Genomic DNA, 27,650 nt, shown 5'->3' with positions numbered 1-27,650 from the left:
TTTGGACCGGCCTCGCCGAGGATCAGAAGGGAGACTAATTTCATATCTTCGCCACCGCAGAGCACAATTAAGCGGCTCTGCGAAGTTTTAACGCAAGTTATGACAGGAAAATTCAAAAATAAAGAAATCCCAACACCCGCAGCCGGCGGCTCTGTCTAGCCGGGTCACGGGAGGTGGCACCAAGCACTCCCAAGGCTTTGAGGGCAGCCTGTGGACCGAATCCCTCACCCCGTGCCTCTCTCCGTTGGGATTTTTCCTTGGATGGCAGTCATGAAGGCATTAGAAATGGCTAAAACCCCAAACCAAGAGCCTGATGATGCCTTTAACCACCCGTCTGCCGGCTCACAGCCCGGGGTGCCTCCCTCCCCACATCACCCAGCGAAACGGCCCCGAAGGCAGGAGAAAACGCTGCCGGCTCCCCCGGGGGGGACAAAGGCACCCCAAGGGGAAGGCAGCGACCACGCCGAGAGCTGCTGGAGGCCGGGCCAGGGCTGCTGTGGGATCCCCGTGGGCAGGGATGAGCAGCAGGAAGGGCAGGTTCGGGAGGGAGCTGCTGTGGGAAGCGCGGCCTCGCCGCCGCCGTGAGATTTAATCGTCTTTTGGGGATCCCTGCCCGCCCGGCGGCCGTGCAGTCGTGGCCGGGAGCGGGGTGGGGAGGCCGGGGGATGCAGGGAGAGGTGTCTCGTCCTCCTCGTCCCCTCCCCAGGGACGCCGCTGGAGTCGCAGCTCCTTCCTCGAGGCCCTGAATCATCCCCGCTGCCATCTGCTGCGCCCTCGCTCTTCCCCGCAGATGTCCTTCTTCCTTCCCCAGAAGATGAGAAGCGGGGACGAGGTGCCAAAACGCGACTCCGAGCAGCATCTTAATACAACGCGGGATTAATTTCTTCTGACTGCTGTTCGATGGCTCTGATTAAGCCGAGCAGCATTTAATTAGCTTGTTTGGACTGCCTCGAAACCCATGCCAAAGGTGGGGGAGCATCCGCGTGCAGGTCCCCTGGTGTCCATGATCTGCTGGGGCTGCCTTCACCTTCCCCTTCCCCTTCCCCTGGCGCAGACCCCACTGCCTGGGGGCTCTTTTGGGGCTCTTTTGGGGTCCCCCTGCCACCCACTTCGCCTCTGTGAGCCTCGCAGGTGAGCCGGGTGCCTTTTGCTGGTCTTAGTGCTGGTGGCACGTGTGGAGCAGGCACTTGGGGAAGGCGAGGAGCGGGATGGGTGCGATGGACACACAGCCAGGTCGGCAGCCCTGCTGTAGGGACGCTTCTGGCTTCCAGGGCTGCTCCTCGTCCTGGTAACCCGGAGCCTCTCGGCATAAACCAAACTCGTCCTGCCACTGAGTCCTTGAATGTAAAGCAACCCTGCTCTCTCCCTGATTTACTACGAGCTGCTGGCTCCTCTCCTCTCCCTCCTCCCGTCTCCTTTAACCCATTTCATTATCTATGCTAGCTTAGGCTTGTCTACGTGGGAACGTCACGGTGAAGTTATTGCAAAATAGATGGGCTGTGAATGGAAAGCGCAGCAGCGCTCCCCCAGCAGCTCCTGCCTGGTGCCTTTGGTCCTGGACCCACGATACCTGCGCTCTGCTCGCCCCATACAGCGGCCCTACAGAAGGCAGAGCAGGGACACGGCACACGGGAGCCGCTGTCCCTTGGGCCGTGCTGGGCTTCCCCTGGTGCTCCTGGAGCTGGCACTGCTGGGGCTTAGCAGACGAGACGAACACACGTGGAAGGCCTGCATCTCCCCCCGAGGGACGTTTTGCAATTAAGCATCCCCTCCCTGCTCAAACCAGCGCTCGGGCGAGTAACTCCAGCCCAGAGCCGGAGCCCCAGAAGTGTGGATTTTTAGCTATTCCTGGCACCTTTCATTTCCCCAGCCCTGCTCCTCGCTCCCCGCGGCCGCCGCTCCGGGCTGTATCGCTCCCACCTCTCCCACCAGCTGAGTCCCTTATCGGCCGCCCCTTCCATGTGTCCCCGCCTGATAGGAGCTGCCCGCGGCGCTCATTTTGGGGCCGGGAGCGTCCCTTCAGCATTGCTGGGCGTATTTTTATGTCAGCACCTTCATTTTTTAGGCAAACAGCCGCTGGTTTTTGGGTGCAGCGAGCCAGGGGCTGTGTCCCGAGGTGACAACTCCGCCGCGTAGGGAGCGGGGTTTTTGGCACCGAAACTCGCCCCTGCAGCTCCTCAGAGGGCTGTTGGGGTTGTGAGCGGGGTGCTGCGTGTGTCGGGCACCTCTCCAGCCTCCTGCTGCTTCCTCCCACTCGTTTTTGGCCGTGCCGTGGTGCTTGCAGCCTCTGCCTTCGCCAAAACGAGGAGCCGTGGCACGGGAGCTGCTCGGAGCACCTCAACCCTCCAGCAGCATCGGCACAGCCAAACCTCAAAGCCGGGCTCCTGGAGGGGCTCTGAGCACTCATTAAACTCCTTGAGAGCGCAAAGGGTGCCCCCAAGAATCCCGACCCTCTGGTTTCTGAGCGAAATAATAGCCGAAACAGGAGAGTCCGTAAAGGAAATCAGAAAAGACAACTACTTTTATATGTGCGCTTAAGTATTTAGGTCAGTATTTTTAGAATAAATAGCCGTGGGTTGGTTCCTATCTTTTCACTTTCATTTTTCACACTTCAGCTTCATTCTCCCCAAGCTGGTTAACTGAAGAAGCAATTGGGTTTCTGCAAGCCCTCGCACCTACCAGCACGCCGACCTCGCCTGGTTTCTCCACCGGCCCCTTCTCCCCTTCTCATGGGCTCGGCTCGGCCCCATTTGCACCATTTGGGGTTGTGCCACCCCAAAACCGGGGGCACGGTGGGCATAGAGGGGTATGGGACACATCCCCGCTGCCCCCCGGGGCTGGAGCTGGGCTCCCCGTGCACGTTATCCTCACTCCTCCCCGGCTCAACGGCCGCTTCACCTCCCGGGGTTATTCCCCGATAAACCCCATCCATTTGGGGGGCAGCCATTTTATCACTCCTGGCAGCTCCGCGCCGTGCCGCGCGCCAAGGGGACAGCGAGGGGGACGGCAGGAGATGGGGAACGAGCTCCTGCCTTGGCCAGGGCCTCGGAGCCCCCCGGCACAGCACCGGTGCAGAAATCCTCCTCCTCCTCCTCCTCCGCGGTGCCTCCATGGATGATTTATCTCGCCACGCGGCCCCGGCCTGTTTTGCTGCATCATTCCCGGCGTTTTATTGCCTCCGGCCCCGCCGGGGCCCAGCCCTCTGTCCCCGTTGTTTGTGGGGTCGCCGAGCTGCTCGGGGCACCGGCGAGGCCTCCCGGGACAGGAGGGCACCCGCGTCCTACAACACCTCCTCGCCATGTGGGTGGCGGTCACACGAGCGCCAGCACCCAAAAATTGGGGCGCCAGCACCCACCTCCCCTCCCAACCGGCCCCTCAAAGGCTGGCGTTCACCTCTGATTCTGGGGGGATTTGGGGTTTTTGGGGGGGCTCATGGGTTATTTTGGGGGCTCATGGGTCATTTTCTTCATTCCATGGGGTATTTTAGGAGTCCATGGGTTGTTTTTATGGGGTTCATGGGTTATTTTGGGGGAGTTCATTGTTTTTTGGGGGGCTCATGGGTCATTTTTTTTCATTCCATGGGGTATTTTGTGGCTCCATGGGTTATTTTTGGGGGGTTCATTGTCTTTTGCGGGCTTCATGGATTATTTTTATCATTCCATGGCTTATTTTGGGGGGGTTCATTGTTTTGGGGGACTTCATGGGTTATTTTTTTCATTCCATGGGGTATTTTGGGGGAGTCCATGGGTTATTTTGAAGGGGGTCTTGTTTCTTGGAGGGGGTTCATGGGTTAATTTTTTAGGGTTACATGTTGGGAGGGGGTTATTTTTTTGGGTTCAGAGGTTATTTTCTTGGATTCATGGGTTATTTTTTGGGGTCCACGGGTTCTTTTTTGGGACCAGAGGTTATTTTTTAGGATTCGTGGGTTATTTTTTGGGGTCCGTGGGTTCTTTTTTGGGTTCAGAGGTTATTTTTTTTTGATTCAGGGGTTATTTTGTGAGGTCCATGCGTTCTTTTTTTGGGTTCACATTTTTTTTCTGGATGGGGTCATGTTATTATTTTTTTTGTGGTAGGTTCAAGGGTTATTTTGGGGGGGGTTCAGGGTTTGTTTTTTGTGCTCAGGGGTTACATTTTGGGGCTCATGGGTTATTTTTTGGTGTTCAGGGGTTATTTTTTGGGTTCAGAGGTTATTTTTGTGGGGGTTCAGGGATTATTTTTGAGGTTCAGAGGTTATTTTTTTCGCCTCACGGGCTCTTATTTTCCGTTCCCAAGGGAGCCGCGGTGCAGCCTTTGCGGTGCGGGCTTCCTGTTTACCCCAGCGGCCGCACGGTTGGGGCCGTTGGCGGGGAAACATCCCTGCTACGGGTAGCCGGGCCGTGCCGAGCCGTGCCAAGCCGGTTTTGAGCCGAATCGGGCCGGTTTGGGGCCAAATCGGGCCGGTTTGGGGCCGGGCCGGGCCCATTCCAGGCCTGTCCATTCCATTCCAGGCTAGTCCGTTCCGTGCTAATCCGTTCCGGGCTTTCCCATCCCGCCCCGTCCCGTCCCGTCCCGTCCCGATCCGTTCCGTGCCACCCTCGCTCCCCCGGGGGCGGATCGTGACGGGGAGGGGGGCGGAGGGGGCGTGGCTAAGCACAGAGGGGGCGTGGCCTACCGGGACGCGGAAGGGGCCTCTTGAAACCGCCGCGCGCTGATTGGCCGCGCGCCCGCCCCGCCCCGCCCCCGCCGGGGCCCGCGGGTGCCTCACAACCCCCCCCCCCCCGGAACAAGATGGCGGGGGGGGGGGAGCGGGAGCTCGGGGCAATGGCGGCCCCTGGCGGCCCAGGGCGGGGCGGGCGCTGCGTGAGGGAGCCCTGAGGGAGCCCTGAGGGCTCTGTGAGGGCTGTGAGGGCTCTGTCAGTGTGTCCACACCACAACACATCACATCACTGTATCCCACAGCACGTCCCATCCCCACATCAACCATCTCCACAACCCATCCCCACATCCCACCGCCACCACAACCCGTCCCCACGCCCCATCCTACGGGCAACGGCCTCACGTTGCGCCAGGGGAGGCTCAGGGTGGAAATTCGGAGACGTTTCTCCTCACAAAGACATCAGGACGGGTTGCCCAGGGAGGTGGTGGTGCCACCGTCCCCGGGGGTGTTCAAGGAGAGTTGGATGTGGTGCCTGGGGACGTGGTTTGGTGGTGACATTGGTGGCAGGGGATGGTTGGACCCAATGATCTAGGATTTCCAACCCTAATGGTTCTGGGATTCTAGGGTTCCATCCCACCACCCCACCCGTCCCACCCCAGCCCTGCTGCAGTCACCATATCCCACCAGACCATCACCCCCACCACAGCAGGGTGACCCGGGGCTCAGACTCCTTCACCCACTGCCCTATCCCCCCTTCCTATAACGAGACCATTCCACGGGGACACCCCTCATGCCACCCTCCCTCCTCCCCACTGGCACCCACGAGCCCCCCACTGGCACCCACGAGCCCCGGGGCTGGGGGCAGAGCTAACGGAGCCTCCCCCCGCTGCCCCCCGGGGCCGTGCGAGGCGTGGGAACAGCCCCACCGCCTTAATTAACCATTAAGGCAAAGTCACTGCGTTAATTAACCATTAAGGCAAAGCGCGCCACGAGGCGCCGCGCTGCCCAAGATCTCGCCGCTGATAGCGTGGGTGCATGCCGCAGCCTGTCGGTGCGCCCAGCCGCGCTCCCCCCAGCCCCAAAATTGCTCTGGGGGCCCCAAAATTGCTCCGGGGCAGGGTTGGTCCCAATGGGCCCAAATAGGACTGTACCGGCCTCCCTCAGGGCAGGCCTCGTGGCCGGCCTCGTGGGGAGGACGTGAGCGGCCGCAGCCCTCACTCAAAGTGCTCCGAGCAGCACCGAAGCGAATAGGTCAGCTTTTTTTTTTATTGCTCTGGAGTAATTAAGGGTGTAATTAATAATCGCTGCCCAACACGGGGCTGGGCTGAGGATCCCTGGTTTCACCCTCAGCCTCCCCAGCCCCTCCTGCCCCTCTGCTGGCTTCATGGGGACCGTCCCTCGTTGCTCTGCAGGGCTGCGCAGTCTTTTAACCCCAGTCCCTGAGAAATTTCAGCCGTCCCAAGGAGAATAGCTCCTCGCAACCGTGTGCTAATTACACGTATGGATGTCAATTAATTCATTTAGCTAATTACCCGCTCCGTGAGCTGTGGCAGACGGGCAGGGGGTGGTGGACAGGGAGCGAGAAGCTCGTACCCGTGCGGGCTCCGAGGTGGGAGCCACGGCGAGGACGCACCCGGTCGGTGCGACGGCCACAGGCCCTAATTATGGCACTGCTCTAATTGCACTGGAAAAACCCCGAGCCCGGCCTGGAAACTTTTGTCAGGAGCACAGGTCGAGCACCTGAAGTGTCTGCAGCACCCTCCAGCACTTCCCACCTCCAGCCTCAATTTGGCCCCACCGCATCCCACAGCATCAGGTCCAGATGCTCGGTACCCGCTGGGCCCACCCGTGCTGTCCCCGGGGCGGCCCCTCCAAAACCTGATGATTTTATTGACCAAACAAAGCGAGGCCTTGCTTCCCATTGAGTTTGTTTAATTATTTCACCGCTGGCTTTCCAGTGCTGGGTGTGCCCGTGAGGGGCTTTGATTGCACCCTTGTGCGCTGATGGCCAAAGGTTCGCTTATCGAGGCATGTAAATAAAATGCAAACACAACAACACCTCCCGAAAAGCTAACAGGCTGCGCGGCTCCCGCAGCGACACGGCACTTTGCATTTTCTTTCCTTCTTTCTGGAAACTTTTTTTTTTTTTTTTTTTTTTTTTTTATGATCCCGGCCAGATCTGCCTCAAATGCAGCGGGGCCAGGGAGCGGCCGAGGAAATTGGAGAAGCTCCGGGGGAAAGGCAGCGGGCAGGAGCCCGTCCAGGTGCCGCCGGGACGGAGGGCACGGGGAGACGGGTGCCACGGCAATCCCTGAGAGCTCCCCGGGTAGGGAATCTTTGCAAAGCGCTACCTTAAGAAAAGTTGAGCCCTTATTTAAAAGGAAGCAGGGGGTGTGCGCTGGCTGCGGCTGCGTCCCAAGGGCAGCAGAGAATTGGCCTCGACACCCGCGCCCCGGGTGCTGGCCGAGCCCGGCACCGCACGCAGGTGTCCGGACGCCTCTCCTCCATCTCCTCCTCCTCCTCCTCCTCCTCCTCCTCCTCCTCCTCGCTCTCCTCCTCCTCTTCTTTCTCCTCCTCCTCGTCTTCCTCTTCCTCCTTGCGCTGCTCCACCGCGCTGCAAATGCTCAGCTTCTTCTGGCTGAGGTGAGGGCAGAGGGGACCCGCGGGGGGTGATGGGGACACGAGGGACGGTGGCACACGAGTGGGACGAGGCGCCCTGTGCCACCCTGAGGAGTTTCCACGGTGGGTGTTGGAGCAGTGCCGGCGGTGCCAGCGCTGCAGGGAGAGGGCCTGGGGGGGAAATCCCTCCTTGCCCTGCTTGCCCAGGGGATGCACGGGGCTTGGGGCCACTATGGGAATGGTTTGGGTAGCGTGGGGGGACGGATGGGGTGGCTGCATGACACTGTGGGCTCTTCAGCGTGGTGGTCCCAACCGTGGTGGTCCCAAAACCATGGTGGTCCCAAAACCATGGTGGTCCTGGCCGTGGGGAGCAGGGAGCCCCGTGCTGGGCGGTGCTGTCGGGTGTCCCCACACCCGTGCCATTTGTCCCCAGCTGTGTTGGTGGCACCCACAAGGGTTCAGGCGCAGCTCTGCTCCCTCCTGGGGCTGGCGGCAGTGGCGCTGGGGAACCTTTGTCCCCCCGCAAAGCACTCGGGGGACTTTGGCTCCCTGCCGGGGCAGCTGCGGCCCCATTGCCCCCATGGCTGGGGACGGGCAGGGACGGGGCTGGGGGCTGCGGACGCGGCCGGGAGCGGAGCAGAGGGAGGAGGAGGAGGAGGATGGAGGGGCCCCAGCTGCTCTGGCAGCAGCGAAGGCTTCCCACAGGCTGCTGATGTACAACCCGCAGCAAACAGACCCGTCCTCGCGGCCCCCACCGCGCGTGGCCCTCAGGTTGCATTTTCCTGGCCTGATGCCTCACTTTGCTCCACGAAACCCCTGGGGAAGGCGTGACGTGAGGTCCCAAAAAAGCTCCCGCAGGGTGCTGGGATCTCACCTCTCCGGCACGGGGCCCTCGCTGCCCGGTCGAGGCGGCAGGATTTCCCTAAGTAGGTCAGGTTAATATTTTTTTTTACCGCGTGCAGATTTGCTCGTTACCATGGATATTGTTCAATTACACACTGATAATCCACCCCCCGCCCCGAGGACTCGTGTCGCCACCTTCCTTCCCCAATCTTTTTTCTCTAAGCATTCCCAAAAAGGGGTAAGGGGGCACTGTGGGGATGGAGGGGAGGTGGGAGAGCGAAGGTGGACGAGGGACATCTTGGCCAGGAGCTGGGGGAGATGTTTCTGAGCCAGGTGGAGGACAGACGGGTCCGTCGTGTGCACCCTGCCCTGCCCAGACCCCAAAGGGCCAGCACCGGGGACCCCCCAACTGTTTGGGGGTGGCTCACCCATGCTGCTGGGGGCTCAGGGACTTGGGGACCTCTGTGCAAAGGGAAAATGACCAAACATCCCCATTTTCCCTACTATCGAATGCTCCCTGCTATTTTTCCCTGCTATTCAAGTCCGACTGGCTTCGCGGACACACAGTGCTTGGCACCCCCCTCTCCCCAGCCCCAAACCCCAAATTAGTGGGGCCGTTCGCATCTCTCTGTGCCTCTCCCCCCTCTTCGGCGACGCAGGAGTTGAGCGTGGCAGGGGGCAGGGGAAATATTTTGCTCGGAGGCTTTTTCTTTCCAAGGCAAACTTTATTTTGGGGTAGAAGCGGGTCGCTCGAGGGGTGACAGAGGCCGGGGCGATGCCGTGGTGAGCTCCACATCACCCCACAGCCTTCCCCATCCGAGGACAGCCGGGGGATGCAAAGCAGGCGGCTCTTTTATTTTTCTCCCCCCTTCCTGCTAACGCTGGAGCGAGCAAGGTGACACGAAGGGTGCCACCGGGGCCAGGAGCAGCTTTGGGTTTCCAAGGCACGGTGAGCCGCGTGTTCCTGGCGTTGGCCACCGTGGCTGTGGGGTGGCTCGGGGCCACCCCCGGAGTGCCCTCGGCGGGCAGCAGGGCTCGGCGTGGCCCCAGGCTCTGTGCCGGGAGCAGCGGTGTGGCCGGGGACGGGAGGATCCCATTTGCTGCCTGCTGTCAGCGTGAGCCCGTCCCGCTGCCAAGGACACCTCGGCCGTCTTGTGACCGCGGCAGCGAGATGCGGAAAGTATTAGCGGGGTGTCACCAGCTGTGGGATCGGCCCGGCACCACCCCTGGGCTCTGTCCAGCGCCCCAAAATAGCCGGGAGTCTTTCCAGCAATGCTGCGAGCGCCGGGCCTGACCCTTGGGGAATGGCAGGTGCGAGCCCAGGCTCTGCCCTTGTGGGATTTAAGTCTGGCGGCCTGGGGAAAGAGGGACGTCAGTGTGGGGTGCAGGGGACACGGGGGACACCCCGCTGTGAGCACCCAACACGCACCCAGGTCTCGTTGCTGCGGTGCTGGCTGGGGACGGACCCTACACGGCTGAACCAGGTGGGTGAGGGTGGCCGAGCCCTCTCTGCTCCTGCTGGATTTCGTATTTTGTGCTCGGGGCTGGGCTCCGGCTTCCCACATCCTGCCTGGGTGGCCGTGGGTTCGGCCAGGACCACCCGGAGAGCATCCCTGGTGCCTGGGCGAGCCGGTGTGGCCAAACCCCGTGCCGAGCCCTGTGCTGAGCCTCTCTGTCACCTTTTGTCTGTTTACCAGCTGCTGGCAGCAGCCTCCGTCCTGCCCACGCCGCTCTGCTCCTCTGCTCCCACTCGTGGATTTAGCCGGCTCCTTCCAAACCAAGCGCCCAGCCCCGAGACCAAACGGCCCCGCAGCCGGCCGGGCCCTGCTGCATCCCCACGGGGAGCCACCAGCAGGGCTGAGCCCCCGTGCGTGGGCTAAAAGGGAATTTAGGCGATGTGAAGAGGCTGAGCCCTGCCTAGGGTGCCGTGTGTGTCCCATATCCCCACCGCTGGTGGTGCCGGGGGTGCCCCCGGGGCCCCTTTATGGCAGCGCCCCCAGCCCCCGTCTCGCCGATCCTCTCTTAACCCGAGCCCGCTCTTCTCCTTTCCAGGTGTCTTTTAAAAATGGTCAAGGGGAGCATAGTCCCTGAAGACATCCTGAGCTTCTGTTGCGATGGCCTCCAGGTACCCCGCGTGCCGTGCCCGTCACCCCGAGCACCCCGCACGCTCCCCGTGCCCCGTGGCCACCGCTCCCCACCCCGTAACACCCGACCCCGTGAGCATCAGTGCGGGGCCGGGGGGGATAACACGGCGTGCTGGCTTCTGCCTAAAACTCTGGCCAGGCTTGCTGCTAACTCCGCTGCAGAAATCTTTGGAGCTCTTTGCTGGCTGGCGCCCCAGCGCCTGCCGGCTCCAGAAATAGCCCTGTCCTTGCGTGCTGCCCGGGTGGGCGCCCCGGCACGCCGCAAACCAGCCCCGGGGGGGGCTCGTTTTTGGGGAGTTTTGGGGCTGCCGACGTCCCCGTGGGACGGGGCGCCCTTCCCCGTAGGGTTCAGCTTGCCGCCTTCGCTGCCGTCCCCGCCGAGCCGAGGTTTTTTGTGCCGTTCCTGGGATGTCTTGGAGCAGTAGCTATGGAAACAGAGGGCTCCTGCTAGAGCGGCTGCGGAAAAAAAAAAAAAAAAAAAAAAAAAAAAATGCTATTCTGAGAGACGGGATGGGAGGGAAGGCTTCGCTCCGAGCCGCTTGCAAAGGCGGCGGGGGAGAGCCGAGGGGAGAAAAGGAGCCGCCGCCGCTGGGATCTGGCAGCGGGGGCTGTAAATGGGGCACGCGGCTGGAGCATGAGGAGGAAGGAAGCGCTGTGATGACGCCCAGACGGCTCTCTCGTGTCTCCTCGGTTGCTCACGGGGCTAACTGAGTTCATCCCTTGTGTAACGCAGCCCACTCGGTGTAATGCAACCCCCCCCGACGGCCCCGCGGCCACCCCAGGCTCTCCAAAACCGCCCTGCGCCGAGCCCTGTGTGGGGCCAGCCCGGGGAGCAGACGTGGCCCTACAGCACCCCGAACAAAGGCGCCTTCCCCCGATAACCCAGCTCCGGCACGGGGCTGATCTGGGGGGTGAGATCCCAGCCGGTGGGCTTGGGGGGGGGATATTTTTGGGGAGGGGAAGCGACCGGGTCAGCTCCTGCGCTGCACCAGTGCTGATGGATGGCCTGGAGCAGCCAAAGAGCTCTTTTATTTTTTTTCCTTTTTGCTGAGGTCTGTAAAATTCCTCCTGGTTGCCCTGCTCCCTGAACATTTTTATCCATTTCTCCCCGGCGATCAGCAGCTGGGTGTCCCCGGTGCCCGAAGCATCCCACTCCTCTGCGCAGGGGGGTCCCGGGGGGTGGGTGGGGGGGTTATTGCAGCAGATTTTGCAGCCGAAATTTGGGACGTGAAAAGCAAAAAGCAGCGTTTGAGGGCCACACTCCCAGCGTTCATCACCCACCCCATAACGCCCGGATCCTAACGAGGCCGGGCTAACGCCCCGCAGCCCCGTGCCAGCATCTCGCCCCTCCGCAGGGCTCCACCTCGTGCAGCCGGGAGCCGGGGGAGCGCGAGGAGGCGCCGGGGGCCATGGGGGGCCGCAGCCCCACGGAGGTGCAGATGAGCCAGCTGGTGCTGCCCTGCCACACCAACCACCGCGGCGAGCTCAGCGCCGGGCAGCTGCTCAAATGGATCGACACGGCCGCCTGCCTCTCGGGTAAGGCACCCTGGGCACCTTAAAACCCACAGGTGGGGGTTTGGAGAGCTCGGTTTGAGCTTGGGACCCCAAGTGGGGAGAAAAACGGGCTGCTGCGGGGTGCTTGGGGCGGCACGGGGTGATGGGGAGCAGAAGGGACGAGAGGCTGCGTCCTCCTGCGGGGTGAGCGGGGTTGGAGGGCAGGGTCCTGGTGCTGGGTGTTGTGGGGCTGCGTGCGGGCGGCAGCGTGCCCGTCCCTGCCCCGCTGCCCACGGCGGTGCTGACGCCAGCCGGGCCGGGCTCGGTGCCAGCGAGCTGAGTAATGAGAGCGGCCGGGAGCAGGACGCAGGGGGAGGAGGCTCAGCTCTGCAGCGCACGCGGCTCGGTGGGGACACATCAAATGCAGCGGCTGCTTCCCCCCCCAAAACGCTTCCCTCTCCGTATACGGGGTGCAGCCAGAGCCAGGGCAGCAGGAAAATGGGGCAGCTCTGCAGTCTGGGGGTGGTTCTGTGGTCCTGAGGGCAAGCTGAGCCGCCAGGGTGGCTTTAAAATATTTGTGCTGCTGCCATCGGCTGCTGCGCATCCCCGCCGCCAAACCACCAGCCAGGCAGAGCGACCTGGCTGGGAGCTGCAGCGCGCCCACCCCGCGGGGCAAACCTGGGGCAAAACGTTCAGAAAACGTTCACAAATCCCCCAAAGCTGCCCTCAGCTGGGTTCTCCCCCCCCCCCCCACCCCAGGCGCGCCGCTGCGGGCTGCTGACGCCGTTTGTTTTTCCTTTCCAGCCGAGAGGCACGCCGGCTGCCCGTGCGTCACCGCCTCGATGGACGATATCTATTTTGAGCACACGATTAGGTAAATGCGCTGCTTTCTGCCCGCTCCCGTGGCCGGGGCGTGCTCCTGAAGCCGGGCTGGGCAGGGCAGAGCCTGGCCGTGCCCAGAGCTTCCCACCCGGCTGTGCTCAGCCCCCCGCGGCCGCGCTGAGACGCACGGTGCCGGGTTCTTGGCACCTCTGGACGCGAGCAAGCGGTGTGGCGGAGCATCCACGAACCCGGCCAAACCTGGAAAACTCACCCCGGGTTTCGCCATCACCCCCAGGAAGCTCTAACCCCCCGTTTTTGTCACCTCACGGGCGAGGACGAGCCGCCCCGTGCCGTGTGGGGCTCCGTGAACCCGAGGGTGCTCTGGGCAGCTGCAGGTCGCCTCTGTTTTTTCTCCTCCTCCGCTCCTGGGCCTGTTGCTCAAACACTAACCAGCCGCACGCCGGGTGCTGCGCACCCCCAGCCCTGCCCCGTGTCCCTGCCCCGTCCCTAACCGCCCCGTATCTCGCTCTTTCTCTCCGCACCAGCCAGAGGTACGCAAACCCCCCCGGGCAGCAGCGCGCGAGGAGCGGTGTCGGGTACGGACGTTCGCAGCCCTAGAGCGGCCGGCGTAACGCGGCGCTGCCGTGAGTTGGGAGCATTAACCCCACTGACACGGCCCCGCGGCTGCTGGCATAACCCCGCTAACGCCCGGGCACGCGGCCCTTGGTGGTGCAGACCCCTGGAGGCAGTAAGGGCTCATTTTTCCTCTTCGCTTCCCAGCGCCGCTCTCTTTCAGAGGACGAGGAGCACTCCCCATCTGGCCACACACTAACCAAAGGCTTTTTCCTCTCGCTGTTGCCAGCGAGCCGCGTTTGCCCTTTGCTTGGTCCCAGCCTGGCGTGCACGAGGCTGCAGCTGCTTCTGTGTTTACCCTGAAGCCTACCGAGGGCCGGGAGGGCTCCAGCAGCTTGCTGCCAGCAGGCGTGACCCCAAAATTGTGGACACCAGGGGCAGGAGGAGGACAGAGGAGCCGTTTGCTCTGGCAGGAGCGTGCGTGCCCGCGAGGCAGGGGGTGCACGGTCCCCCCAGGCACCTCTGCAGCCCCTCGGGACCCGTTTGCACGGGGCTGTTTGGGGGTGAGGTCCCTGGGCTCAGCGGGGTGTCCCCGTGCCCGCGGGCACTCACACACCTCGGCGGGGAGACGCTCGGCGCTGTGCAGCCGTGGGCTGTGAGCCTCCACTCACCTCCTGTTCCTTCCCTTCTCTCTCTGTGTTTTCCAGCGTGGGGCAGGTCGTTAACATCAAGGCCAAAGTGAACCGAGCCTTCAACTCCAGCATGGAGGTTCGTATGGCACAAACCCCTCCTCTCCCCCCGTGCCTGCCCTGCGCACCCTCGCATGTGCACATGGGGGGATATTTGGGGTCAGGAACCCCCCGTGGGTGCTTTTGCAACCCCCCTGCCCCGTGTCGGCGGTGCCGTGTCCGTGTGCTCGCCCCCCTGGTGCTCACCCCACGGCTCAGGGCCCCTTGTGCCGTGCCCCCCCGCCAGGTGGGCATCCAGGTGAGCTACGAGGACCTGTGCAGCGGGAAGCACTGCAGCATCTGCAAGGCTTACGCCACCTTCGTGGCCCAGGGCCCTCCCGGCACCAAGGTAAGCGCTGCTCAGCGAGCCCCCGCGCCCGGACAGCGGGGAACCCACCCCTGCAGCAGGGGTGCTGCCCCGCACAGGGCTCCCACCCCATCCAATACCCGTGCCCAGGTGAAGCTGAAGCCGCTGGCCCCGCAGACGGAGGAGGAGAAGATCGAGCACAGCATCGCCGCCGAGCGCCGCCGCATGCGGCTGGTCCACAAGGACACCCTCAAGGACCTCCTCACCCGCAGCCCCCGCGACACCGGTACCGCGCGTCCCCCCCCGGGGCGGAGCAGAGGGAATTGGGGTGCTGGGAGAGGGGGCAGCCGTGGCGCTGAGCCTCCCCCGGTGTCCCCCATGAGCAGAGCTGGAGACGCGGGACGGCAGCGTGGTGGTGCCGGCCGAGAAGACGCGGGTGGAGAGCGTGGAGCTGGTGCTGCCCCCGCACGCCAACCACCAGGGCAACACCTTCGGCGGGCAGATCATGGCCTGGATGGAGAACGTGGCCACCATCGCCGCCAGGTGCCTTGGGGGGGGGCTGCAGATGGGTGCTGGGGACCCGGGTGGGCACACGGGGTGTGGGGAAGGGCGAGCTCACGGCACGGACGGGTCCCCCGGCTCTGGCCGTGCTGGGAAGGGGCGTACGGGGTCTGGGGGTGTGGGTCCCATGGGATAACCCCCACCCCGCAGCCGGCTGTGCCATGCCCACCCCACGCTGCGCGCCATCGAGATGTTCCACTTCCGCGGGCCGTCGCAGGTCGGGGACCGCCTGGTGCTCAAAGCCATCGTCAACAACGCCTTCAAAAACAGGTGGGTGCCCTCAAAAACAGCGGGGTGCCCTCAAAAGGACCCCCCCCAGACCCCCTCTCCCACGGCCCCCTGTGCCTCACCCCTTCTCTGCCCCCTGCCCAGCATGGAGGTGGGGGTCTGCGCCGAGGCGTACGACCAGGAGATGTCCGTCAGCAGGAGGCACATCAACAGCGCCTTCATGACCTTCGTGGTGCTGGACGAGGAGGGCCGGCCCCGCACCCTGCCCATGGTCGTGCCCCAGCCGGGGGTAAGGAGCAAAGCCCACATTTTGTCCCCAAATTTGTCCCCACCGCAGCGCGTGAGGGAGTAACGCGGCTGCAGCCTCCTGCGTGGTTCTGCACCTGGGTTCGGGGCCCTAAAGCCAGGATTTCTCGCTGCCCTGCTTCCACCGACCCAGCACATCCCAGCTCGGGGCAGGGAGTGCCGGGATTTCCCAAATTCCTGCTGCTGGTGGGCTCCGTGTCCATCTCCGACACCCCAAAATGGTTCTCGGTTAGCCTCCAGCAGGACGGGGCTTCGCCCTTCACCCCCTTGCTGCTGAACATTTTCCCCCAAAGCTGTTTTTCCGCCCCCTTTCCTCTTACCCCGCTGTGCTTTTCCCGTGGGTCAGGACGGAGAAAGGAGGTACAGAGAAGCCAGCGCCAGGAAAAAGATTCGGCTGGACCGGTGAGTGGAAAAAACACCTGGGGACGGAGGGAGGAGAGCAGGGAGCCGGGAGCCGTCACCCCCAGTGCTGGGGAGCAGGGGCATGGTTTGTGCCGTGCCGTAAGGGGACCGGTTCCCCCCTCCTGCAGGAAATACGTCGTGTCCTGCAAGCAGAACGAGGTGCCTCTCTCCGTGCCCTGGGACCAAAGCAACAAGGTAGGGAGCCCGCGGGCAGCGCCGCCTCCTGCCTGCGGCACCTCCAGCCCCTGACTCGCTGCCCTGCCGCAGGTTTACCTGAGCTACAACAACGTCTCCGCGCTGAAGACGCTGGTAGCCAAAGCAAACTGGGCGCTTGCCAGGGAAAAGGAGAAGGTACCGGCCCCCGCCCCGGCCCCCCGAGCCGCCCCCCAAAACGGGGACGTGCCGCGGGTGCGCCCCAGCCCTGCCCTGCGCCCCCCAGGTGCGGATATACACGCTGGAGGAGGACAAGTTCCTGTCCTTCCGCATCGAGATGTCCGTCCGCATCGCCGCCGGCCAGGCCTTCTCCCTGCTCTCCGACCTGCGGCGCCGCCACGAGTGGGACCGGCACTACGCGTGAGTGCTGCGAGGGGACCCCCTTCCCAAAAAACATATCCTTGAGGCTGAATGTCCTGTGACCGGCGCCCCTCTGCCCCGCAGGAGCGCCGAGCTGGTGCAGCAGGTGGACGAGGACGACGCCATCTACCACGTGCTGAGCCAGACGCTCAGCCACGAGAACAAGCCCCAGGACTTCGTCATCCTGGCGTCCCGGCGGAAACCCTGCGACAAAGGGTGAGTGGCAGCATTGCCGTGTCCCCGTGTCCCCGTCCCCGTGGCCTTTCTCACCTCCTGCCCTCCTCCCCAGGGACCCCTACGTGGTGGCGTTTCGCTCGGTGACGCTGCCCACCCACCCGGCCTGCCCCAGCTTCACGCGGGGCGAGACGCTCTGCTCCGGCTTCTGCGTGTGGCCCGAGGGGGAGGAGACGAGCAAGGTGAGCTGCCGCAGCCCTGCCCCGTTCACACACCGCGTGCCCGACCCTAAATCCCCGTCTCCCGCACCCCGCAGGTGGCCTACTACAACCAGGCGACGCCGGGGTACCTGGCCTACGTCACCACCAACGTGGCCGGGCTCTCCTCCGGCTTCTGCGCCACCTTCGAGGCCTGCGAGAGGTTCCTGCTGAAGAACAAGGACGACCTGATCGCGCGCCTCAGGGACCTCTAGGCTGCCCGGGGGGCTTGGCAGATGGACGGATGGATGGATGGATGGACGGACAAGGGGTTGGCAAGGAGGAAGGGGCACCTGGGCGATGGGACGGGGCGCTCGGGCCCTGCCTCCCCCTGGAATTTGGCCCAAGAGAGGTCGGAGGGACGAGGACGGACACGGGAACGCGCCGCCCTCGCGCCGACACGTCACACACCTGGCCTTTTATTTTCTTTATGTTTCTTTCTAATTTTGTAAGCTGCTGTACAGGACTTGATTTTCTAGTTCGATTAACGCTACTTGAATCTTTGTACAATCCGAACTCTTCCCCAAACTGATTTATTATTGTTTTTTTTAACTCTTTCTTTATGGGGAAATGTTCTCATGGCAGCGGGGCGGGCACAGACACGGAGGTGCCGCTGCCCCCTGCACATCCCGGGCTGGGACACAGCTCTAGGGCCCTGCTCCACTCTCAGATCAGAAGGCAATGGACACATTGGGCAGAAAATGGGACGTTCTTGCAGGGTTTGGGGTTTTTCTCAGCTCTGGGCAAGCTGGAAGCAGAGGCTGGGCTGCCACCACGCCTCCATGCTGGAGCTGTGCCTCTCCCACACCCAAAAACTCGGGTTTTCCACCAAAGATGCTGATGGGATGCCTGCGCTGAGCTGAAATCCCGATCCCATCAGGCTGCCCTGCTGTTCTGCTGCCAACTGGGGCCGCAGGGGCACGTGGAAGGGCAGCAATAAAAGTGCATTAAAAGGGAAAAAAATATATAACGACCTGTGCGTCTGCTTGGGGGTGGCGGGGCCACGGACACGGGGCTGCTCCAGGCTGCTGCTCACAGGGGATGGGGCAGGGGGGGCTCCTGCCTGGTTTTTTCCCCCTGTCACCTTCGTACCCGGTCCCCAGGAGGGTGCTTTGCCCCCGATAAACCCATGGGCTCCAGCCAGGTGCTCGCAGCCCCATCGCTGCCGTATCTCAGCCCACGGCCACCCCCTGCGGGGCCCCCGCCAGGCTGCCACCTCCCCCCACCCTGTTATCACAGGAGATAGAGGTGTTATCAAGGGAGATAAAGGCGTTCCCAGCTCATCCCCAAATGCTCCCCTTCACTGCCACCTTCCCCGCCTGGTGCCAGCGTGGGGATTTGGGGTGCCTGAGCAAGATTCCCCCAGCAGGACACCACAGACTTCTCCCCAAAAAAGGTGTCTCTTCAATACCCGCAGCGCGGGCAGGTATTTGGTATCTTCCCGGGTGTTTGATACCTGCCCAGGCTTTTTCTTTCCCCCCTCCTGTTGACCCTGCGTGCTGCCAGGGGTCAGAGCGGGCTTTGGCCGGACTTTGCTGGAAGTCCACCCAAAGCAGGCAGCGCCCGGGTGCTGACGCAGCGCCCGCACCGGGGATATAAGGGGCTCGGAAACCCGGTCCGCAGCCCCAGCGGGGTGACCCGGCTGACATGGAGACACCTGGCCCCAAGCAGGGCCCGACGCTGACCACGACGGAGCCCTCCAACGCGGTGAAACTGCTGCACCTGCTCCTGCTCTCCGCCTCCTGGGGGATGCAGATCTGGGTGACGCTGGTGGCAGGTAGGCTGTGGTCCCCGCACGCCCCTGGCCGTGGCTGCGTGCCCGGGACCCATTTGCTGTCCCCCCCCTCGGCAGGGCTGGTGCTGCGCAGCCGCCTCCCCCGCCACACCTCCGGCCTGGTGCAGAGAGAGCTCAGCCCTTACTACTTCCACATCGGCTCCACCTGCGCCTTCCTCAACCTGACCCTGTTTGCCATGCACCACCCCAGCGAGCTGCTCAGCGAGGAGGAAACCACGCAGGTAGCAGCCCCCTGCTCTAACGGGCCAGCTGGCTGCAGCCCGCGGCCCTAACCCCAGCTTCATTCCGCTCTGCAAACAGCAACGAGCTCCACACGTGGCTTATTTAAAAAAAAAAAAACTTCGCATCCAGCTTTCAGCGAGCCTTCGGGGTGGGTTTAATTCACCGCGGGCCTTGCTCCCCTCTTGCAGATCATCATCTTCTTTGTCTGCGTGGCCGTCTCCGCGCTGAACGCGCAGTGGTTGGGGCAGGCCAGCTGCGACATCGCGGCGGAGATGCACCGCATCGAGCGCGCCCGCGGGCTGGGGCAGGAGGTGGGGCTGCTCGGCGGCGAGGCCCGCAGGGAGCTGCGCGCCTCCGACCCTGACTACGGGCAGCTGGCCCGGCAGCTCGGCCTCTACCGCGCCGCCTCCGCCCTCTGCGACCTCTGCTGCATCGCCTGCAACGGCGCCAGCCTCTACCGCCTGGCCAGCCACCTCTCCACCCTGTGAGCACCGCTGCAAAGTGACCCTGGGGTTCGGGGTTTCGCCATCCCCAGAGGTGCCGGAGCTCTGTTTGCGCACAGCGCAGCGATTTGGAAATAACCAAACAGAACGCCCACCTGCTTGATTGATTTCCAGCTGTCCGAAGGCAGAGCTGGAAAGGGAAATGTCCTCCGTGATCGAGGCAGAAGCTGCTATGGCTGGAGAGCTTGTTGGTGCCCTCTGAACGTGATGTTTCCAAACCTGCAGCTTTGGGACAGAGAAATTTGGGATTCAGAATTAGTTTTGATTAAAGTGGAAGCTCCTACAGCAGCACAGAGGGCTACGTTGCCACTACCAGTGATGGATAAGGCTGTTGGGTTCGGGTCTAGAATTACCGTTTGTCGTTCGCTTTTAGTATTTCACCTGGGTAGGAAAAAACGATCACATTGATTAGGCAGGAGTCAGGCTGCTTAAAATAGACACCTTTATTTCCCTTTCGTATAGGTAGCAAAAGTCAGTACAAGGCACCGCTGCAGACAAAGAGCTCTGATTTCCTGGGGCTGGCAGCAGGGCCGAGCAGCTGCTGCTGAATCCTCAGAGCAGCCCGTGCAGGAGCCTGCCCGCGCTCGGCTCGTGGCAGCAGGCAGGTTCTCGCCCCAGACCACTGCTGTAAAACCCTGGCACCTGCAGCCCGCCTCGCCAGGCGATCCGTGATTTTTCACAGGTAAGTTCGTTCCCAGCTGCTGTGGCTTCAGCCGCAGCCAACGTCTGGCAGCGCTTCAGGTTTGTTTCAGAACCCCACGCAGCCTGTCAGAGAGGAGACCTTCTGCAAGCCAGCTGGATTTCTATTTCAACAAATAATCCCCTCTTGTAAGCCCTTCGTTCTCCTCCTATGCTTCTTTGCTGGAAGTTTCCCCACGTGCCAAGATTATTTCTCCCCTGAAGCGTGCGAGGTGTTTGTGTGCAAGCAGAAGTTTGCGTTCTGTGGCTGAGACAGAACAGAACCAACTGTTTCTTGCACCAGGTTCCTTGTTTCCCTCTCAGCGCCGCAGCCGATGCACCTTCTTGCCAGTGAAGTACTTCTTGGAGAAAGGAGAACGCTTCACAAACGCCAGAACTGTCGGCGTCCCGGCCTTCACAAAATACCTGCAAAGATTAAAAGGAGTGCTTGGGTTTCCCTGCATCTGGCAAAGGGTCCTGCAAAGCAAAGCAGGCGACTGCTGCCCAGCTCAATAAAGGCTGATGAGCTTTTTGGCTGGTTGGCAGAGCCAACCACACATCCGAGGAGTGTTTGATAACACAACGCTCCTCCCAGCAACCACTGCCGTGCTGCGGGCCTTCCCCAGCTCCAGCTAGCTACAAGACGGTGCAAGCTAACAGCACAAGCTTTACAGCATTTTTTTTTCCCACAAACAGCCAATTCTTTTCTCTAAACACCACTTGAAAGGCAATTCCAGGGAGTGAAACTGTGCTGCATGCTGGGTGGGGACCTGCCCGCACAGCGTTACGAACAGTGAGAGCATTGTTCACCGTCACCACGCTCTCTTTACACGCTGCTGCTGTGCGTAGCCCAACTCCCCCTTCCCATCTCTATCCAGCCCTGGAGAGAGCTGTGCATTTTTTGGGGGGGGGAAAGAAAACAAAAAACAAGTCACTGAAACCAGCCACAAAGCCACGTGGTCCTGGTGCCTTACATCTTCCCCGCTTTGAGATGAGTTAGGGCTGTTAAACCAGAGGAAAAAACTGCCCTTAAGGCTGAAAGCTGGTACTCGGTGCCTTTGTGCTCCAGGTACAGCCTCACCTTTGGTGCTGCAGCGCTTGTAGCAACGTCTGGTCTGGGTTCAGCTCGTACATTTCTGCTCTTTCTTCATCTTCAAAGTAGAGCTGAAGAAATTTGGGAGGGTTATTGCAGGCTTTGGATACAAGAAGGCAAACTACTATGCTGTTGCAAGCCCAGTAGCAGCACAGCAGAAACCGACGAGAGGTTTATCAAACCTCTGCACCTTGACCTGACCGTGTCACACGCTGTTTTCAGCCATGCACACCACTTTGTGTCAATTCAAAGTCTTCCAGGTACCGACCAGCTTAGCCTCTCGTGGCAGCAGCAGCAGGAACACAAAACACAGGGGCTGCTCCTGTGCCTTACAGCACAGCAACCCCAATCTCCTGGGATTTCACCTTTTAACAGGTGCAACGTAGCAACGGCATGAATTAAACGGAGTGGGTTTTAAAGAAATCCATTCTGTTTGTTTAAATAGAAGAGATTCAGATCTGGCCGTGCCTTATGTTGTCCGTACACGCACGCAGCCACAATCCCAGTTTCTGATCTGGCAAAGTACACAGACGTTGGCCTTTTGGACCTGCCTGCCCACCGCACTACCGGCTGCCCTGCCGCCTGGCACGTGTCAAGGGGAAAATGAGACAAAGAGCAACAGCTCTCTAGGTACAGCTCCTGAAAAGCGCTCCAAACCTGCTGTAGCCACAACAAAACCACACTGACTTGATGGGTTTAACTGGGTGGGTGTTTAACTGCCATCAATTAGATCTGAAATTATTATTATTATTATTATAAGTATTTTATTATTTGTATTGAACAATTTCACCACAACAAAGTTAAAAAAACAAACAAACAAACAAGTAGCCTAATAGCCCGATGGTAAACAGATAATGGTGCCATTGCCTTCATACACACAGAGATGCTCAACCTCCCAAAGAAACAAACTCAAATAGAAGGAAAGTCAAGTTTCTTACCTCAAGATTGCCGGGAAGGTATTTTCTTTCTAAATCCCAAGGAGGCAACTCAGCAAACATCACTGTTAAATGATCAATAAATCTAAAAAAAACAAATCGTACTTGTTAGCTTAGTGTTCAGTTTAATTTGTACAGCTGGCATGTGAATAATGGGAAAAATATGTTAACAAATCAGTCTATGGACCGAAAATAAGTTTAGATGTCTGCAAGTTTAATAGCTTCTTCCTTTGAAGCTCATTGCTTTTGCCATGAGACCAAGGCCCTGGTTTAACTCATACTACTGGTTGCAAACTTGAGCAGTGCAGGAGCAAGTTATTTTTAGTTTTTCTTTTCACACTGAAAAAAGGTGTGAAAATAAACTCTGTGATTTTTTAATCTACAACTCATTTCCCTTGGTCCCATCAGCACCGTGCTCCACCAGATCAGCGCTCAGAATATGCTCATGTGTCAGTCACTTGTTTATTTTGGCACGTCGGAAGAACTGGAAGCACCAGCTCCTGGAACTTGTTCCAAGAACCCATTTTCACTGCTTTTGGTCATGAAAAGAATACTGTGTAAGAACTACAGCTTTACTAATCTGTTTGCACTGTATTTTTAAGTTGTAATGCTGTTAGTGGATCTGAAGACTGCATATGTCCCTACAACAAAATGTTATAAATTTCGAGTTTGTTTAAATTTGCCAGACCAGAAACTGATGTTTATGTCAGGGAAGTGGAGGTCCCAGCCAGTCACTTGCTTATAGTCTGAGGTCTACAGCACTTCAGAAAAGCTTAATGGCTCATTAGTGATCCCGAGAAGCTCCTTTATGGAAGCATTTTACATTTTTTTTTTAGTTTAATCCTCTTGTCAAGACCCATGTATTTGGAGGGCTTCAAAGCAGCACCTTGGTGAACCTCTGAAACCCACGCATGCAGATGGGTCACAAATATCGCTGCCCACTGGCCTAGGCTTGCAGGGTAGGCCCCTTTAATCGCACTGGCTAGACACGTATGACGTGTTTCTCTGAACTATAAACATAAGCAATACCTAGATTTTGGCCCTCAAATACTTTAAAGCAGCATCTGTAAGTCACAGATCCCTTCCAACCTGAATTGGAGGTCATCCAGCGCAACCTCCTGCTCAAAAGCAGGGTCAGCTACGAGATTCAAGCTCTGGAGCTACTTCACTGGCATGACACCGTTTCACTTACTGGCTGTAGACATTCACTCAAGCTTCTCCTTCATGCCAGAACGCTGCTGACAGTGCGTTTACCTGGAGTTCTCGTGGAAAGCCTCGATGAAGTCTGTCTGCTCGTGCTCGGGGTACAGAAAGAGGACAGGCCAGTTCAGGTTGCCATCAGCATCCAAGTGCACCTTGGCCCCCGTGGCATTGTCGGAGTGGAACCCATCTAAAGATATCTCAGCCAGACCATCAGATATTTCCTCTTCTTCATTTGAGGGTTCAAAAACCAGCTTGATATTTCTTTCCTAGCAGGGAGGAAGGAGATTAAAAATAAAATAAAGTGTATGTGTGGAGACAAGATCAGAAAAATTAGCAGTAAAAGGACAAATTGTGTCACTCTCATTAATGAATCTACTCTTAAGCATTCCACCAAAAACCTTCCTACAGTATGAGACTTGGGTGACTGCTCTTCCCTACAGATTCCAGAACCTCAGCCAGGCACCCAGACAGCTCCTAAAAGGAGTGATTAGAGGTAGTAATCCAGAGGAGCTAGTGTGCGGAGAGAAAAAGGCCTGGGAAGACATGGGGAAAGGGATGCAGCCGAAGTTCTGTTCTTTGGGACCTAGCAAGCATAACTTCAGGGTGCAACGACACGCAGCAGCTCCTGAGTGCTCCTCTTGGATGCTTGGTCCATCTCCTAACACCAGGTTTGTATTTTGCATTAGTTGTTACCTAAAATAGGGAAACAGCCCTGGGAGCTGGGGCTAGAACCAAGCACATAAGGAGAATCAGGGCTGTCTCTCAGTATTTTTGGTGCTAGCCCTCAAATCTGCACAGGAAAACAAATCCTTAGAGACAAACAAGAGGAAAAAAAAGAAGAAACAATACACAAATCCCCTCACTGACCCACCTTTATTGCTGCGAGCAAAGTTTCCTTTTGACCTTGTTCTTTCTTCTCTATCACCTTTGCTTTCCTCGCGTCCCGCTCCGCAGCTCGCTGCGTGTAAGAGAAGATTGCACCACGTTCAAACACAGCAAGTCCTCACTGCCCATCATCACTCTGCTGCTGAGCAGAGAAATCAGCCTGGATCTCCAGAAGGGCTCCAGCTCTTTTCCCTCCACATCTCAACAACACATGCTGTGCAGAACCACCTCTCAGTTCTGCTTTGGGGAGAAATTACACTGCAGAGACACTTGCACAGAGTACTCTCTGGCCAAAGAGCTTCTAAACGCAAAGCAGGCAGAACCAATCCTGAAATAAGCACAGTAGATGCTAGACTCCCGTAATACTTACCTTTAATTTGTCAGCTTTAGCTCTCATTTCCACAAGCTTTTTCTCTTTTGAGTCTATTCGCAAGCCCTCCTCACACCATGCTATTGCTTCAGAGAAATTCTTTAGCTCCACGTGACAGAGCGCTCCTGGAAGGATTAAGACTTTAAGTGTCTGGCATTGGAGTCGGTATATGACTAGTATACAACATGGTGGTTATAAAGACAGCTTTAGGCCTAGCGCCTTCCAAAGGCATGTACAGCAACACATGCTATTGTTTTGCGGGGTCATGTTCAATCACAGACTTCCAGCAGGTGTGGTAAGCCGAGAAGAAAATCTAAAACATTTTAGCAGCTCTAGCACCACTCGCTAGTCTAGTCACAAGTCTGTGAAGGATGCGAGCAGTGTCTGTTACCAGCAAAATTTCATCGTTACAATTAACATTTCAGTATGTTTCAAAGGGAAAAATAAAGCAGTAATTTATACAGAATGAGAAATAATGAAAAAAAAAAAACAACAACCCTGCACTAAAAGCAAGTATTGTGGAAAGCAGCAAAAGTTATGCTATCTTCTACGCAAAAAGGTTCAGTGAATGCCTCTTTTACAAATAGGGAAACTGGAGAGCAAAAAGATAGCACTTTGATTGAAAATCCAATACAAAACACAAAGCTATGTACTGGAGAGAAACAGCAACAGCAGAACAAGAGAAGAGATCTAGTACAGTAACAGTTTTACTTTTCTGAAGTGAATGCAGTCCTGAAGGAAAGATGCACACTCACAGCAATTTAAGGTTTATAAACAGTTACTTAAACCACAGAAACATGCCATGAAAAAGGCAACAAAATTCCACTCTGAGGTTTGTAACTACAAGAGGGTAACAAGTAAACACAACCTACTCAAAGCCATTTTGAGGGGATGTTCCTTGCACACCGTACAGTAACACAGGCTTTAACACTTACCTCTTACGATTGCTTTGAGGTGGGTGGGCTTCAGCTTTTTTGCTTGGATCGCATCATTGAGGGCAGAACGGTAGTTACCTATAAACAAAGCAAAACTGCTTAGAAACTTGGATTTACACTTCAAATCCAAGCAGATCCCTATGGAACAAAATAGCTTGTGTGGGGACTGTAGTTCACCATTTCTACCTTCACCAGGAGACAAGAGGGGGAAAAAGGAGCAAACCTAGAGCAAGAAGTGCAAGAACAGGAATCAGACAGGTGAAAGATAAGCCATGCGACTGAAGAGATAATCTACCAACTGCAACATGCAAAAGCATTAAAAGGCCAAGAACAGCCTCTTTGCCGTAGCAGTAGTGTTGGTAGGACAGGGGGTAGCTTTAGGAAACAGTGAGTGGCAGAATTTGTTGCTTCAGGAGATGTTTGCGGGCAGTGCAGGCCCTGCACACAGCTGGGCTCCAGCATGAGCCAGGTTTTCAGGGTTCCAGACATCTTTTTACCACAAATAAGCTATTTATCATGCTGTATCGCAAGAAAAGGAGATTTAAAAAAAGAAAAGCACAGAGGGAAAGCAGCTCCGGATCCCTCACCCAGGTGGAAGTGTGCGGCCCCCCTGTTGGTGTGCAGCACGGCGTTGAGCTCCGCGTCCTCACACTTCTTCTTCAGCCCCTCGCTGTAGGACACGACGGCCCTGCCGTAGTCCTTCTCCCTGAAGTACTCGTTGCCCTCGTTTTTGTACATCTTGGCCAGCTCTGCAGGGCGGCACCGGGGGCAGCTGCCTCAGGGGGGGACCGCGCGGCCCCGCCGCCCCCGGGGGCACCCCCAGCACTGAGGGGCGACCCCCGCCGGACCCCCCAGCCCCAAACCTGCGGGCTCCTGCTCCTCGTCGAACAGCAGGGACTGCAGGCAGGCCAGGTCGGGCTGCCGCGCCGCGTCGATCTCGGCCGGGCAGCGCTTCATGAACATGGGGATGGCCTCCAGCTCCTGCGGGCACACGCCTCGCCTCAGCCCGCGCCGCCATCTCGCTGCTGCGCTCCCCCAGCTCCCCCACACCGCCTCACCTGCTCCCAGGTGTCCGGGTTGAAGCCGCCCCGGTACCTCCGAGCCTCGCCGCTCTCCTCAGGCTCCGCCATGGTGCTGCCGAGCCCGCCCAGCTCCTCGCGGCCCGGCCCCAGCGCCTCAGCGCGGCGCCGCCTCAGCCCGCCCTCTCCTACACCCCCCCCCCCCGCCGCCATTTTGCCCGCCCGGCGCCTGAGGGGGAGCCGGGGGAGCCCCTCAAACCCTGCTCTGTTTCTTTGTACAGCCCCAAAAAGCCCGTCCCGGTGGCGTGGAAGGGTCTCGGTTATGCCTTGCCCTGCTTTTAGCTCCGTGATGGTAGCGCAGGGTCTGCTTTGGGTCTGTCCAGGTGGTGGGAGCAGCTCGGGGAAACCAGAGCATCGCTGGATCCTCAGGAAGGACCAAAGCAGCTTTTCTGAGGCAGGGAAATGAGCTGTTTTCACCTTTTACAGCTGTTCTGCAGTGGTTATCAGTCCTGAGATAAATATATACAGAGAAAATGCACCCAAGAGTTTCTGGAGTCACAAGCAAGAGCAAGCAGGTACGCTGCGTGCAGCCCCTCTGGAACTTGGCTCCTTGAGCCAGGTGCAGAAATTGGGCAAACCTGTGTGGAAATTTGGACCTGGTCACACAACGTGCATACACCGCTACAGCTGCACCTGAGGAAGGAAAGCACAAGAGTAACACACAGGGCTCCAAGATCCTCGTTCAGGCTGTGCTGTAAACTATCCTGGGGGAAGAGGGGGCTCCGTTTCCACATTGGCAACGTGCTTGTCTGTGGAAACACTACCCCACCTTCCAAATACCACACGACCTGCAGAAGGAAAATACTCGCATGTTTGAAATTTCCTCTGCACACATTTGCTGGAATTTCTCTGGTGTCAGTGAGAGCCCCCCAGCTGCCCCCCACTCCCCTGTCCAGCAGAGCAGATGGTGATTTACCAGGAAAAGAGCCAAAGCTTGCACCCTTCTGAATCACAACAGGTTTTGCTGAGTTGATAACTTTACCTCAACAAATAAGGCTGTTGCTGTGACCTTACACTGCTTTTGCACCTGAGTGTAACTGCAGTGTAAGGCAGGTCTTGAGGGCAATGACAGACCACGCTGATGGGACAGACCCCTCACTGCACCCAGGGTTACTATGCTCGCTGCACTCGTGCAGAGGCTTTCAGCAGCTGGTTTATCTCCTATGAAGATGGCAGATAGAGCTGATCCTGCCTCAGATGAGGGGGAAGGATTATATGACCTGAGAACACAAGTAGAGCAGTGGCTCTGCCATGAAGTCCTACACGGCAGTGGCCCTGTTGTTGC

The 27,650-nt window shown here is 58.9% G+C and overlaps 3 protein-coding genes across 4 annotated transcripts; 2 read left to right on the top strand and 1 right to left on the bottom strand.

The window, feature by feature from the left end:
- Nucleotides 1-7,256: 7,256 nt before the first annotated feature.
- ACOT11 (acyl-CoA thioesterase 11) lies at nt 7,257-17,634 on the top strand. 2 transcript variants are annotated; one of them, XM_032192337.1, is made up of 17 exons: nt 7,257-7,279; nt 10,151-10,223; nt 11,598-11,778; nt 12,541-12,610; nt 13,839-13,899; nt 14,107-14,208; nt 14,317-14,452; nt 14,553-14,709; nt 14,878-14,997; nt 15,100-15,244; nt 15,608-15,663; nt 15,792-15,858; nt 15,931-16,014; nt 16,103-16,236; nt 16,321-16,452; nt 16,526-16,652; nt 16,727-17,634. In XM_032192337.1, the coding sequence occupies exons 1-17, from the start codon at nt 7,257-7,259 to the stop codon at nt 16,880-16,882; spliced, it is 1,824 nt and encodes a 607-aa protein (XP_032048228.1). In that variant the 3' UTR covers nt 16,883-17,634. The 2 variants fall into 2 exon arrangements, with proteins under 2 accessions (XP_032048228.1, XP_032048229.1); XM_032192338.1 differs by lacking the exons at nt 7,257-7,279; nt 10,151-10,223; nt 11,598-11,778 and adding an exon at nt 12,089-12,142.
- A 680-nt stretch (nt 17,635-18,314) lies between these two features.
- TMEM205 (transmembrane protein 205) lies at nt 18,315-19,172 on the top strand. Its single transcript, XM_032192228.1, has 3 exons — nt 18,315-18,444; nt 18,520-18,683; nt 18,873-19,172. Exons 1-3 carry the CDS (start codon nt 18,315-18,317, stop codon nt 19,170-19,172), a joined length of 594 nt encoding a protein of 197 aa, XP_032048119.1.
- Nucleotides 19,173-19,612: 440 nt separating this feature from the next.
- Nucleotides 19,613-26,427, bottom strand: TTC4 (tetratricopeptide repeat domain 4). Its single transcript, XM_032192802.1, has 10 exons — nt 26,345-26,427; nt 26,150-26,267; nt 25,874-26,035; nt 25,287-25,364; nt 24,352-24,476; nt 23,968-24,054; nt 23,148-23,362; nt 21,897-21,978; nt 20,947-21,029; nt 19,613-20,291 (listed from the first exon to the last, which is right to left on the bottom strand). Exons 1-10 carry the CDS (start codon nt 26,414-26,416, stop codon nt 20,186-20,188), a joined length of 1,128 nt encoding a protein of 375 aa, XP_032048693.1. The 5' UTR covers nt 26,417-26,427; the 3' UTR covers nt 19,613-20,185.
- Between the last annotated feature and the right edge of the window lie 1,223 nt (nt 26,428-27,650).

This window comes from Aythya fuligula, chromosome 8, assembly GCF_009819795.1.
Source record: "Aythya fuligula isolate bAytFul2 chromosome 8, bAytFul2.pri, whole genome shotgun sequence".
Classification (NCBI taxonomy): domain Eukaryota; kingdom Metazoa; phylum Chordata; class Aves; order Anseriformes; family Anatidae; genus Aythya; species Aythya fuligula.
The sequence above is the reverse complement of the archived record's forward strand: the minus strand, read 5'-3'. Positions and strand labels throughout refer to the sequence as shown.

Bases quoted from the DNA above. Each gene is read 5' to 3' on its own strand.
- ACOT11 (XM_032192337.1), top strand. From the start codon at position 7,257: ATGCTCAGCTTCTTCTGGCTGAG. The intron at 11,779-12,540 runs GTAAGGCACCCT...TTTCCTTTCCAG, and splicing joins CACGGCCGCCTGCCTCTCGG to CCGAGAGGCACGCCGGCTGC. The intron at 16,453-16,525 runs GTGAGTGGCAGC...CCTCCTCCCCAG, and splicing joins CGGAAACCCTGCGACAAAGG to GGACCCCTACGTGGTGGCGT.
- TMEM205 (XM_032192228.1), top strand. From the start codon at position 18,315: ATGGAGACACCTGGCCCCAAGCAGGGCCCGACGCTGACCACGACGGAG. The intron at 18,445-18,519 runs GTAGGCTGTGGT...CCCCCTCGGCAG, and splicing joins CTGGGTGACGCTGGTGGCAG to GGCTGGTGCTGCGCAGCCGC. The intron at 18,684-18,872 runs GTAGCAGCCCCC...CCCCTCTTGCAG, and splicing joins GCGAGGAGGAAACCACGCAG to ATCATCATCTTCTTTGTCTG.
- TTC4 (XM_032192802.1), bottom strand. From the start codon at position 26,416: ATGGCGGAGCCTGAGGAGAGCGGCGAGGCTCGGAGGTACCGGGGCGGC. The intron at 25,365-25,873 runs GTGAGGGATCCG...CTTTGTTTATAG, and splicing joins GGCCGCACACTTCCACCTGG to GTAACTACCGTTCTGCCCTC. The intron at 20,292-20,946 runs GTGAGGCTGTAC...TAATCTTTGCAG, and splicing joins CAAGCGCTGCAGCACCAAAG to GTATTTTGTGAAGGCCGGGA.